Raw genomic sequence first — 12,576 nt, 5'->3', positions numbered from 1 at the left:
ATGGCCCGGCCCGCACTCTCTATCCGACACCCCCCCCCCCGCTTCTTGCCCCCTATATCCGCCCCTGGGACTCCTGCCCCATCCAACCCCCACTGTTCCCTGTCCCCTGACTGCCCCCCGCCGCCCCATTCAACCCCTCCTCCCATTCCTGACTGCCCCCCCCGGGACCCTTGCCTCATCCAACCACCCCTTCTCCCTGTCCCCTGACCGCCCCCGGAACCCCTGCCCCTATTCAAATCTCCTGTTCTCCATGCTCTGACAGCCCCAACCCCACTCTGAACTCCCCTGCTCTCTATCCAACCCCCACTCCCTGCCCCCTTACCGCGCTGCCTGGAGCGCTGGTGGCTGGCGGCGCTACTGCTGTGCCACCCAGAGCACCAGGACAGGCAGCCGCGCCGCCCGGCTGGAGCCAGCCACACCACCGCGCAGCACAGAGCACCGGGTCAGGCCACGGCTCTGCAGCTGTGCTGCCGCCCACAGCATTGCACCAGTGACGCAGTGAGCTGAGACTGCGGGGGAGGGGGAACAGCAGGGGAGGGGCTGGGGGCTAGCCTCCCGAGCCAGGAGCTCAGGGGCTGGGCAGGACGGTCACGCGGGCAAGAGTTTGCCCACCTCTGGTCTAGCAAGACTAGGGGTAAAATTTTCAAAAAGTATTGAAATGACTCAGGGGCCCTAAGTGACTTAGGCCCTTAGGAATCTAAATCCCATTGCCTTTGTGATATGTAGGCTCCTAAGTGCCCAAGTCACCTAGACAGGTTTCAGAGTAGCAGCCGTGTTAGTCTGTATGCGCAAAAAGAAAAGGCGTACTTGCGGCACCTTAGAGACTAACCAATTTATTTGAGAATGAGCTTTCGTGAGCTTATGCTCAAATAAATTACTTAGTCTCTAATGTGCCACAAGTACGCCTTTTCTTTTTGCAAGTCACCTAGGTCCTATTGAAAATTTTATTCCAACTCTTTGCTACAGGCTTATCTCTAAACATCCCCTACTTGTGTCTGAAGAAATACAGTAGGCTGCACAGGGCTTCAGTCGGAGTGGGTGATTTAATGATACCAACAACAAGAGTTTAAATGTCAGAAAACTATACACTGAGCCCCCCGTAGATTTGTTTTATGAGGAGACAGGAGGTGGCCCCTGAGTAGGAGCTATAACCTTTAAACACACACTTTAAACTCTGCCTCCTGCCCCGCCGCTGCTCCAGGGGAAGGAGGAGCAGGGGCAGGACTGGATGACCGCATCTGCAGTACCGCGTGGGTCGGTTTGTCGGTTCTGCTTTGAGCACGGGGGTGGACTCACTAGAGGACCCTCCTGGGGTCTCTTCCCACCTTAATCTTCTAGGGTTCTGCGATCTGCCACACCAGGCTAAGGAGACAGGCACGCTCTGCCGCGCCCCAGCCTCCCAGCGGCTTCGCTCTGGGCAGGGGAGCCAGCCACATCCCACGACAAGCCCCCTCTCTGGCAGCAGGCGGCCGCGCTGGGCAGACGGGATCGGGCAGCGCCAGCCACGCGCCCCCAGCTCCCAGCCGGGGCAGAGGGGAAACTGCTCGCAGCAGCCTGGCACGTGCGCGGGCGGTGCACCCTGGGAGCTGCAGTTTATCATCCCCCGCTTCCCGGTGCGGCGCCGCCCGGGGGGAACTACAGCTCCCAGGGTGCAGAGCGACCCGCTTTTCTCCTCCCCCTCCCCCTCCGCCTCCCCCGCCCCGTATGAATGACTAATACAACATGTTGTCCGGCGGCTAACGTGCCCCTCGGAGCCGGAGAGCGCCGCTCGCCTCGGCTTCTCCTTCCCCCCGGGGCGGTGCCTGAGCAGCCGCGAGCCAGCCTCCCTCGCGGGGCACTCACCCTCCGGCGGCGCCCGCCAAGTAAGTCAGTGGGGGCGGGGTGGGGGCTTCATTCTCCACCCCGGCTCGCCCGGGCTCAGGGCACCGAGGCGGGGGCTGCCCGGGCTGTTCCCCGGCGGCGGCGGCGGCGTGTTGTTGCCGTGGTGCAGCTGGGCGGCGGGCTCAGGCCCCGGCTCGGGGGCTCCGCGGTCCGTGCGGCGGCCGCCCCGCGCCTGCCTGCGACAATGTGTCCGAGCATCCGGAGGGGGGTGGGGCTGTCACCTTTGTGCCTCCTGCTTCGCGTATTCCAGGCTCTGGGCAGAGATTTTTTGCCAGGGGGGAAGTTTAATATTAAGAGCCAGGATATCCGCCTTTGCTTCCCAAGCCACGCCGCCCCCGCCCACCTCTGCTTAACGACTTTCACTCGAAAATATCGCCTCTCTTTGTGATTCTCCACCCTGAAGTGGGTTTCTTCTTTGGGCAAAGGGCGTGCGTGTGAAGGAAGAGTTCGGAAAATGTTTCATAGTTGCCGAGCTTTCGTTTGATCAGGAAGTTGGTAGCATATGGGGGTGGAGGGCGGAGAGAATTCATAGCCTGGGACTTTTGTAGTCTTTCCAGGGGTCTTGTGACCAGTCAAAAACTGACCCTACCGTGCTATTTAAAGTATGTGTCACAAAGTACTTGTATGAAGCAAAAGCTTCTTCTGATCACTTCCTGCTCTGCTCTCCTTCAACTGCTTCATTCCTTTCCCAGGTGCTGGGGGTGGCTCACCTTGCTCATGACAGTCAGGTAATTAGGAACAGGGCACTTTAAAACCTATAATTGCTAGCAAGTTTTCGGCAAGGTACTGTGTACATGCATGAACAGCTCTTTCCGTGGGAGAAATCCCTTCACAAGCAGAACTGTTTGACGTTATTTTCATAGTCGGCAAAGTTCTGGAGCTTTGGGAAGAGTTATCTTTTTAACAAACTTCAAAAGAAAATCGGAAGCAGTCATGAAGGGGCAAAAGTGTGTCGACTTAAACCAAACGTTGCAAATTGTTATATCTATTGCTGAATAACTTTAAACAACTTTCAGGGCTCCCCCACACCTCACTATAGAGTGGAGAAAATAATTGAAAATCAATATTAGGTTTAAATAAACTGTAAGCCTTAAGTTCTGTGTCAGGATGTACAATGTGATAAAGGTACAATTATTGATGCGTGTGAATAACCAGATAGAATGGCTGTCAGATTTGCTGACAACAAAACAAAGTGAAGTAGCATGCTCTTGTGGACTGAGGACATGGCTGGGAGGTAGGAACCCTAACCCAGGTTATGCCACTGCCTTGCTAGATAGCCTTATGCAAGTTGCTTTAAACTATCTGCAAAAAGAAAAGGAGTACTTGTGGCACCTTAGAGACTAACCAAGTACCCCTTTTCTTTTTGCGAATACAGACTAACACTGCTGTTACTCTGAAACCATTAAACTATCTGTGCTTCAGTTCCCCTTTCTGTAAAACTGAGATAATGATATTCAGCTCAGAGAGAGCAGGACTTAAAACATTAAATCGATATATAAAGAAGAGGGGGGGAAAGCCATTTTTCCCACCACTTGGCCCTGAATGCAGCTCAAGGGACAAAGCAGCATGAAGCATTTAAAAAGGCTTTCTTCATATATCATAGCTTCCTAGTTTCCAAGGCCAGAAGGGATCACTGTTGTCCTCTAGTCTGATTGCCTGTACAGCACAGGCCAATGGCCATAGAACTTCCTCAGCATAATTTGTAGAGCAAGAGTGGATATAAACCCAATTTAAAGTAAAAAATCCATCTTTAAGACAGTGGTCCTGCAAATGGTTGCACAAATCCTTGTACAAATTCCCGTTGGTTTCAAGAGGTCTGTATCCTGGTGCATGAGTCTGTATTAACAGGCAGTATGGCAGGATCAGGATCTTGGTGGTTGCGTGGTGATTTGAAAACAGTTCTAAGAGCTTTGGACACTTCTGTGATTTTGTTTGTTTGTTTGGTTTTTGTTTTACTTCAGTCTTAAACAGCCGCCACCACCACTCTCTCCCGCCCCCATTTTTATCTTATACTCCTGTTTTCTTGTCAGATGTTAGTGTTGTCCTATAACTTAAAGTAAACTCCTGTGAAATAAAGAGCTTGAATTAAGCTCTAAAAGTAGTCATGTTTCACACAGACCTTGGTAGCAAATTTTTGGCCTCAAACCTGCCATCATTTCAGCACATGCTTAACTTTACTCAGATGAGTAGTTCCAGTGAGCTTTAAACTTGGGACTATTCCCATGTGTTGCTGTTTGCAGGATTGGAGTATTTATTTTTAACCAGTTTCCAGAAAAAGTTTTTGACTTTTGGGTGTGTTTTTTGTAAGGGTTTACTTATCTGAGAGACTTTCATTTTGTATTTATTGAAGTAGAAAACAACTTGACAACTGCTAACTCTCGCTTCTGGAGGAAAAATGCCCAGGAGATTAAACTTTTTGCAGTGACACTGTAGTTGTGCATGCATGGTACTGTCAATAACACACACACAAAATAGAGGAAACTTGCTTCTAGGAATTTTTCAATCCTCCATTTTCAGCAAATATTAAGCTTACACACAGGGAAAATACATTTACATAACATTATCTCTAGATATTTAAATTGCTTGACTGTAGTGGGTTGTATGGGTTTCTTGGAAAAAAAAAATGTAAAGGTATGCTAATAGAATTCATTATCTTGTCCTTTTTCTGTTTGTGGATTAAGCAGACTCTCTCACATTTCAGCAATTTGATTTTTCTAGGTTTTGGGTTGTGATTGGTTGTGTGTTTTTTGTTTTGTGTGTGTGTGTCATACCTGTAACATCAGCATCTAACCGTAAATCTCAGTGTTCTAACAGTATACTCATGTCTTGTTTAATTCAGTGATGACAGTGTTAAATGGATTTTTTTGGGTGGGAGGGTGTATTCTTACTGCTACATGCTGAAAAATAAGTCGGGCACAGACCTAAGGCCTTTCTTGTTTTTGGGAAAGGGAGGTGAGTGTAGAGGGGAACCACCTGGAATAGGAATAAAATATGTTTTGGAGGGTGGGTTTTTGGTTACAATTTTTGTTTATAAATACTGAGATATAGATTGCCTTATGTATCAAATGTGATTGTTCTGTCCTGAGCAATAATATTGAAGCAGGTGGGCAGACTTGTAGGAAAGAGATCTTTTATTGAGTATGTTGAGTGGACAGATCGAAAATTCTAGAGGGTGTCAAGATCCAGTGTTCTGGTTGGGTCTACCTCTAACAATAAGTTAAACAGGAAGCTGGGGGGAGCAGTAGATATGCTGGAGGGTAGAGATAGGGTCCAGAGTGACCTAGACAAATTGGAGGATTCGGCTAAAAGAAATCTGATAAGGTTCAGCAAGGACAAGTGCAGAGTCCTGCACTTAGGCGGAAGAATCCCATGTACTACTACAGGCTGGGGACCAACTGGCTAAGTGGAAGTTCTGCAGAAAGGGACCTGGGGATTACAGTGGATGAGAAGCTGGATATGAGTCAACGGTGTGCCCTTGTTTCCCAGAAGGCTAATGGAATATTGGGCTGCATTAGTAGGAGGGTTGCCAGCAGATCGAGGGAAGTGATTATTCTCCTTTATTCAGCACTGGTGAGGGCACACATGGAGTATTGCATTCAGTTTTGGGAGCCCTCCACTACAGAAAGGATGTGGACAGATTGGAGAGAGTCCAGCAGAGGGCAACCAAAATGATTAGGGGGGTGGGGCACATGCTTTGTGAGGAGAGGCTGAGGGAACTGGGCTTTTTTAGTGTGCAGAAGAGAAGAGTGAGGGCGGGGATTTGGTAGCTGCTTTCAGCTACCTGAACGGGGGTTCCAAAGAGGATGGAGCTCGGCTGTTCTCAGTGGTGGCAGATGATAGAACAAGGAGCAATGGTCTCAAGTTGCAGTGTGGGAGGTCTAGGTTGGATATTAGGAGAATGTTCACTAGGAGGGTGGTGAAGCACTGGAATGGGTTATCTAGGGAGGTGATGGAATCTCCATCCTTAGAGATTTTTAAAGCCTGGCTTGACCTGGCTGGGTTGATTTAGTTGGGGTTGGCCCTGCTTTGAGCAGGGGATGGACTAGAGATGAACTGCAGAGATCTCTTCCAACCCTAATCTTCTATGATTCTATGAATATAAAATACTACACACATACTTCATGGCAGAATTCTTTCCAAGGAAAGCTGAAGACACAAAAAAGTCATAGCTCTGCTGGGGCTACAGAATTTGAGAACTAGCAGCCTGGAGAGTGGAATCCACATGCATTCCTGCGTCCTTGGTACCCAACTCAGCTAGGTTCCTCCTAGACCCTGACACTTTCTCCAGTTCCACTCATCAGTTACATATTTCATATTTTATAACAAACACAAATAATTAATTTCTAGTCCCATAAAATGTCCACAGGCCAGAGGTTACTAGCACTTAGCATATAGAGCTCTGAGGAGGCTGTAGGTTCTTATACCATGCTTATCACCTTAATAACTGAGCTCTTTCCAGTAGTGCATTACGGTATGTGACTAATATCTATCACATGTGGCTTGTTCTGTCATCCTTTCTCCAGGAGGGAGAAGTGTGTGTGCAATGTAGTGAGGGTCTAGTGGTAGAGGTGCAATTTCCCATCACTATTCATTGGATGCATCTCTCCAGGAAGGACTCAAACCATCTTAGCACAATACCCTGGACCCCTGCTACCTCTCTTAGGTGAGACAGCAGAATCTCATGGTCAGCGGTGTCGAATGCTGAAGAGTGATTCGGGAGGATGAGAATAAATGCCTATCCTCTATCCATCGACAGCAGGCAATCCTCCATCAGTGCCACGAAAGCAGTTTCGGTCCCATGTCATGGCCTGAATCTAGATTGTGAGAAGTCTAGAATATTAGCTCCAGTTAAAACGGGTTCTTCTCTGTAAAGTCATATCTTTACCATGGACTTTAGGCAGGCACTTAGTCCCTGAGCTAATGTGATTCTTCAACAGATGACCAGACGTGGACTGTACTACTTCTGCCTCTTTATCACCTCTTTCCAAATCTGGCAACCTGTCTCTTCTCAGGGTTGTAGAGTCACTTTAAATTCAGCTGCTGAAATATGTTGATACAAGTATTCCCTGACACACAAGAAGGCAGAACCATGATCTGCAATCGACTGTGGTCAGAGCTAGTTGCTCCTGCTAAGTCTCAGAGGTGTGGGTGGTGCTGGTGAAATGTGCAAAACATAGATAGAATAGGTCACCTTGGTGATGGTTTTGAAACCAAAAAGAAAAGGAGTACTTGTGGCACCTTAGAGACTAACCAATTTATTTGAGCATAAGCTGAGTCTCTAAGGTGCCACAAGTACTTCTTTTCTTTTTGCGAATACAGACTAACACGGCTGTTACTCTGAAACCGGTTTTGAAACCGGTTCAAATTCCTAAATTTGTGTTTGTTGCATCATTGGGCACCAGATTTCAGCTGATGTGTCATGTTGGATATTTGTAGTATGTAAATAGGAAAGAGATACTACTTGGAAATGAAGATGACTTGTCTGTAAATATTGTAAGATTTTATTTATAAGCATTTAAATTGTATCAGCCTTAAATCCTTCGTACCGTTCTGTTTTTTTGTGATAAAAGTAAAAAGAGACATAGGAACATACCAGTTGGCTGGCTAAACTTTCATACTGGGTAAAATATTAGGTTGGGGAAGGGGATCATAGATACACAAAAGGGAGCAATAGATGAGTGATAAGTATGAGTCATGACAGAACCCTGTATCTTCAGCTCCAAAACACAGGTTTGCACCTACCACTTATGCAAAAAAGAGTTATTTGGTTAGTGAGGAGTAGTAGTAGGATCTTGTTAGAGTGGGATGGGACATACTTATCCAGCGTATTACATAAGCAAATGGATTCACAATAAGCTGGCTGTACCCTGACAAACTCAAAAAGCTATCTCTGACAAAATTACAGTTTTAGTATACAAAAGGAATGCAATAGATTTTTAATGTATGTAGACTTGAGTGAGATTTTACTTATGCTTTTTCATTGAAAACAAACAGATAAATTGTGTTCTGTCCAAGAATATTGAAGTATCATGGGACAAGATGGCTCAGGGTTTGCTAATGGAGTATAGAGCCTTTTACATGTGGTTGCTGGTTTGAATCCAGCCCTGGTCATTAATGACCATTGTTACATTTCGTGGCTGTTCTGTGATCTAAGTGAAGTACTTTAGTGGTCTCAGTCTAGTGTCCATAGAATGAATGTTCATATGGCAGTTTGCACTAATTGGCAGTCTTGGCAGAGAGGCCAGGGACTGAATATGCATCAAGGTGGATCGTCTTTCCTCTGAAGCACCTGGCTCTGTCCGAAGACAGGATACTGGGCTAGATGGACCATTGGTCTGACCCAGTATGATTGTTCTTGCATTCCCTACTCCCTAGCACTGATCCCAAAAGAGCAGGGCTGAGGCATATTGGCACGTCAGCATGGGGAAATATGCACGGCTAACAAAGACGTGTGCTATCCCTGTTTGTGGGTAAAGAGGACTTCAGACTGAAGGGTTGTTGGCACCAAATTTGCTCTACACAAATAAAAGGGATTGGAAATTTCAATAGAAGTTGGCACCTAGGTGCTTTTGAAAATCCCATCAGGTGCCTAAATATATTTAAAAATCTGGCCCTTGGGCTCTCAGTGCCTCAGTTTTCCATCTGTAAAATGCAATTAATCTTGCTTCCCTACCTCAGAGTTTATGACGATAAATACATTAAAGTTTGTGAGACGCTCAGATACTATGGTAATGGTGGGCCATATGAGTACCTTATATAGACATTGCAGACAATTAGGCATGTTTATAAAAAGTTGTTGAAAGTTTGTTTCAATGAAAAATTAAAACAAGTTGTAGCAAGTTCCTTCCCGCTGTTTCTGACCAGTTATACCAATGATGTTTGTGCATAGACTGTAATAAACACAGAGCAGTTCTAGAAACAGAGAAAAATATACTGTATTTCCTTAATGGAGATGATAATAAAATGTTGGGTGAAACAAATGCTATTTTTCAAGTTTCTGCAGAGATAATAATGAAGAATAAATACTGTATTGGCTTAAAAAAACCTGGTTTCAAAAAAGTAGTTGACCACATCATATCATTAATAGAAAGGGAGAGAATTTTAAAAAAGCATTTTGTTGATTGACTCCAATTCACTGTCTGAACGGAACAAGTTCTTTAATATTCAGGTGCGTTCAGACAAAGATATAGGGCCAAATTCAATCCGTGTGTGTGTGTGCGCGCGTGTGCAATTTCTACTGATCTGCCTGAAAGTCCTTTCTTCTTATGCTATGCTTGAAATATGTTCCTACAAAGTGATAGTAACAACAGAGGAGGTGAGGAATGACTCTTTGATGGTAACTTGTTTTTAGTGTCTTTCAGTTTAAAGTCCTGTCTGAACCCTGCATTCATGTGTCTGATGACTGTGTGTTTATCCTCTGTTTGCAGTGGGGAGAATAAGAGATCAGGGACAGTTTCAGGTACCTAATTATACAACAAGAACTGAAACAGTGTGGTGAACTAAGACACCATATGCTAGGAAAAAAACTCTTTATCTGCAACCAATAGTTTACTAATAGAGTCCACCCAAGGAGACAGCAAGCATTCTGACACTCTTACTCTCGCTGATTCCTTTTTCCCCGCCATCAGTGTACCTGCAGTGTCCAAGGCAGAGGTGGTGTTACGGATCATACGTTGGCTAAACATGCTGGATGCCTTCCTGAATTGACCTTGGAATACCCATCATTGACGAGGCTGCTAGGAGAATACAAGGCCTGGTGTGATACAGTGCCAGGCTTTACTTTGGGGAAATCTGCTTTTTCACTATATCCTTTATTTATTCATTTCATTTTGTGCAGGATAGGAATTACTGGAAAAGCATGTCCCTTCCTTCAAAGATCTTCAAGTAAATCTGGGTAGTCAACCTTTCCCCCGGCTCCGCGCCTCCCCGCCCCTCCCAAAAAAAATTCTTTTAGGGGAGGATATTGCAGTCTCTTCTCCCCAATCCAGGAAATGTCGGTGTAAGTGAAGATGGCTGCCCACCCAAGCTGTCTTGCTGCAGCAGCAGCAGCAGGAGGAGGAGGAGGAGGATGGTGATGATAATAATACCACCACTTAGATTTTATGCAGTGCTTTTCATGAGGGAACTTTCATCAGTTTCCCCATTTTACAGATTGTGCAGCTGAGGCACAGGGAGGTAAAGTGACTTGCCCGAGGTCATCCAGCAGGCCAGTGGCAGAGCCAGGAAAAGAACCCAGGTCTCCTGAGTCCTAATCCAATGCTCTCTCCACTAGGCAACACTGCTGTGTTTCAGGAAATGTCCCAGTCTCACTCCTGCTATAGGCTGCACGGACTCTGGGGTCTTTGACCTTGTGGAAGGCTTTGCATAACTTTGAAATATCAGTCTTCTTTTGTTGCAGTGCTGAGACCCGTGAACAGGAGTTGGGTAATTTCTTGAGATTCCCTAGTATTATGTGGTTGTATATGTTACTTGTATTACATACAAAAAGAAACTACACTATAAGAATGTTAAAATTGAAAAGTCAAGCACTGAAAAGTTAGCAAAAGCCTGAATTAAGGTTGCCCATGTAACCTTAATTCAGTCTCTTTGTGCATATACATTCTGATACAGGCGTTAATTACATGATCACATACTATTATTATTTTTCTAGAGGCCCATGCCTTATTCAGTGCAAGGGATAGATGATGCTTACTGAACAAGCAGCTGTTCAATCTTTTGTTTTTTCCTCATTGCTCAAACTGTGGCCCAGTCTTATTTACCACACACTATTCAAACACTGCTCTGATAAGAGAATTATTCATTTCCTCACGTGCGCTTTTGTATGGCATTCATCCCTGTAGCATCTAAGTGCTTCACAAACATTAATGGATTTCTCTTCACGACACCTGGGGAGCTACAGTGGTAGTATTCCCATTTTACACATGGGGAACTGAGGCACAAAAGCATTAATGTCAGAAGTGTCCACTAATTTTGGGTACCTAATTTGAGATGATATGGGCCTGAGTTTTCAAAGAACATATAATGTTTTATAGCACTTTATTTATTTGTTATGTGCGCATTTCCCATTGACTTCAGTTGCAGATGTGAGCACTCAGCACTTCTGTAAATCAGACCCCAGGGGTGTCAAGATGGAAATCCAGAAAATGAGGAACGCACAATTAGTGGCCACCTGGGAAAAGTTTGGTTAAATGGCTTGCCCAGCATCACACTGAAAACTCTGTGGCAGAGGCACAGATAGAATCCAGTTTTCCAGTGCAGCATCTAACTGACATTATTATGAGACCATCCTTTCAGTTCCTGCAGTCCCCGGGCTTCTTTACTGCAAACCTTCTGACTTTTTCAACAAATGAGGCAGGAGTCCTACAGACAACAGCCTCCTTCGCTATACAACCCCAACTCATCCCCAGAGCATGTTCCATTCTCGATACTGCAACTGTACGAGGCAGTTGTCATAGGGTGAGCTGATGTGGTAAGGGTGTCGGTGCTCAGATGCATCCTGTGTCAGGTCAGCCCACCTTCCCAGCTGAAGGAAATAAGTCCTGTGATTACAGGACTTAAGACTAGGAGTACTTGTGGCACCTTAGAGGCTAACCAATTTATTTGAGCATAAGCTTTCGTGAGCTACAGTTCACTTCCTCAGATGCATCCGATGAAGTGAGCTGTAGCTCACGAAAGCTTATGCTCAAATAAATTGGTTAGCCTCTAAGGTGCCACAAGTACTCCTTTTCTTTTTGCGAATACAGACTAACACAGCTGTTACTCTGAAACAGGACTTAAGACTGTGTCTCAGAGCCAGGCTGCTGGGATATAAAGGACAGCCTGATTTCAGGGCACAGGCTAGATATACAAAGGAAGTAGAGAGGCCCTCCTTAACTGCCAGATAGATGGCCTGGGAGTACAGTCCTGCAGGGAGCAGACCAGGAAGGTTGGAAACCAGTTTGTTGGAGGAAAGCTGAAGCAGAAGGCCTGAAGAGTCAGACCTGCTTGGAGTAGTTGGGCTCCTTCAGGAGACCCCAGGACAGGTTTATAACTCAAACTTAAGTTAAGCTGTCTTATTTTGGAGGAATAAAATTTGAGCCCTGAATTAAAAGGACTGAAATCGGGCAGCTGAGAATGCTTTATGATGCGCTAGCTGGTCAGTTGGCCCATTGGTTTACACAGGGGTGCTGTAGAAAAAAACAATATGGGATCTTGTGCAGTATGATGATCTTTAATTACATGAATGGGGGAAAACTGGCTTGGCAGCAGCACTGCTGAGAAGGATCTGAGAGTTGTGGTGGATCACAACTTCAACATGAGTCAGCAATGTGATGCTGTTGCAAAAAGGCAAAGGCATTAACAGAGGCATAGCATGCAAGTCATAGGAGATGATAGTACCGCTCTACTCGGCGCTGTTTAGGCCCCAGCTGGAGTACTGTGTCTAGTTTTGGTCACCAATGTATAAAAAGGATGCAGAGTAACTGAAAAGGATCCAGAGGCAAGTGACACAGATGATCAAAGGGATGGAATCAAGCCATATGAGCAAAGGCTGAAGGAACTGAATATGTTTAATTTGGAAAAGAGGCGATTAAGGGGGAATATAATAACGGTCTTCAGATACTTGAAAGCCTGCCATAAAAAGATGGAGAAGAGTTGTTCTCTTTTGCTACAGAGGGCAGGAGAAGAGGCAGTGGGTTGAAATGATAGCAAAGTAGA

The 12,576-nt window shown here is 45.7% G+C and overlaps 1 protein-coding gene across 2 annotated transcripts in view; it reads left to right on the top strand.

Moving 5' to 3' along the window:
* The first annotated feature begins 1,699 nt into the window (after positions 1–1,699).
* Positions 1,700–12,576, top strand: part of TRABD (TraB domain containing) — a 49,907-nt gene continuing 39,030 nt past the window's right edge. For both annotated transcript variants that reach the window (XM_073328291.1, XM_073328290.1), the window contains exon 1: positions 1,700–1,862. In XM_073328291.1, coding sequence (XP_073184392.1) covers positions 1,709–1,862 — 154 coding nt within the window. In that variant the 5' untranslated portion in view covers positions 1,700–1,708. The remainder of the gene's footprint in view (positions 1,863–12,576) is intronic.

Source organism: Lepidochelys kempii, chromosome 1 (assembly GCF_965140285.1).
Source record: "Lepidochelys kempii isolate rLepKem1 chromosome 1, rLepKem1.hap1, whole genome shotgun sequence".
Taxonomy (NCBI): Eukaryota; Metazoa; Chordata; order Testudines; family Cheloniidae; genus Lepidochelys; species Lepidochelys kempii.
Note: the sequence above shows the minus strand (reverse complement) of the source record. Positions and strands in the feature narration are given on the sequence as shown.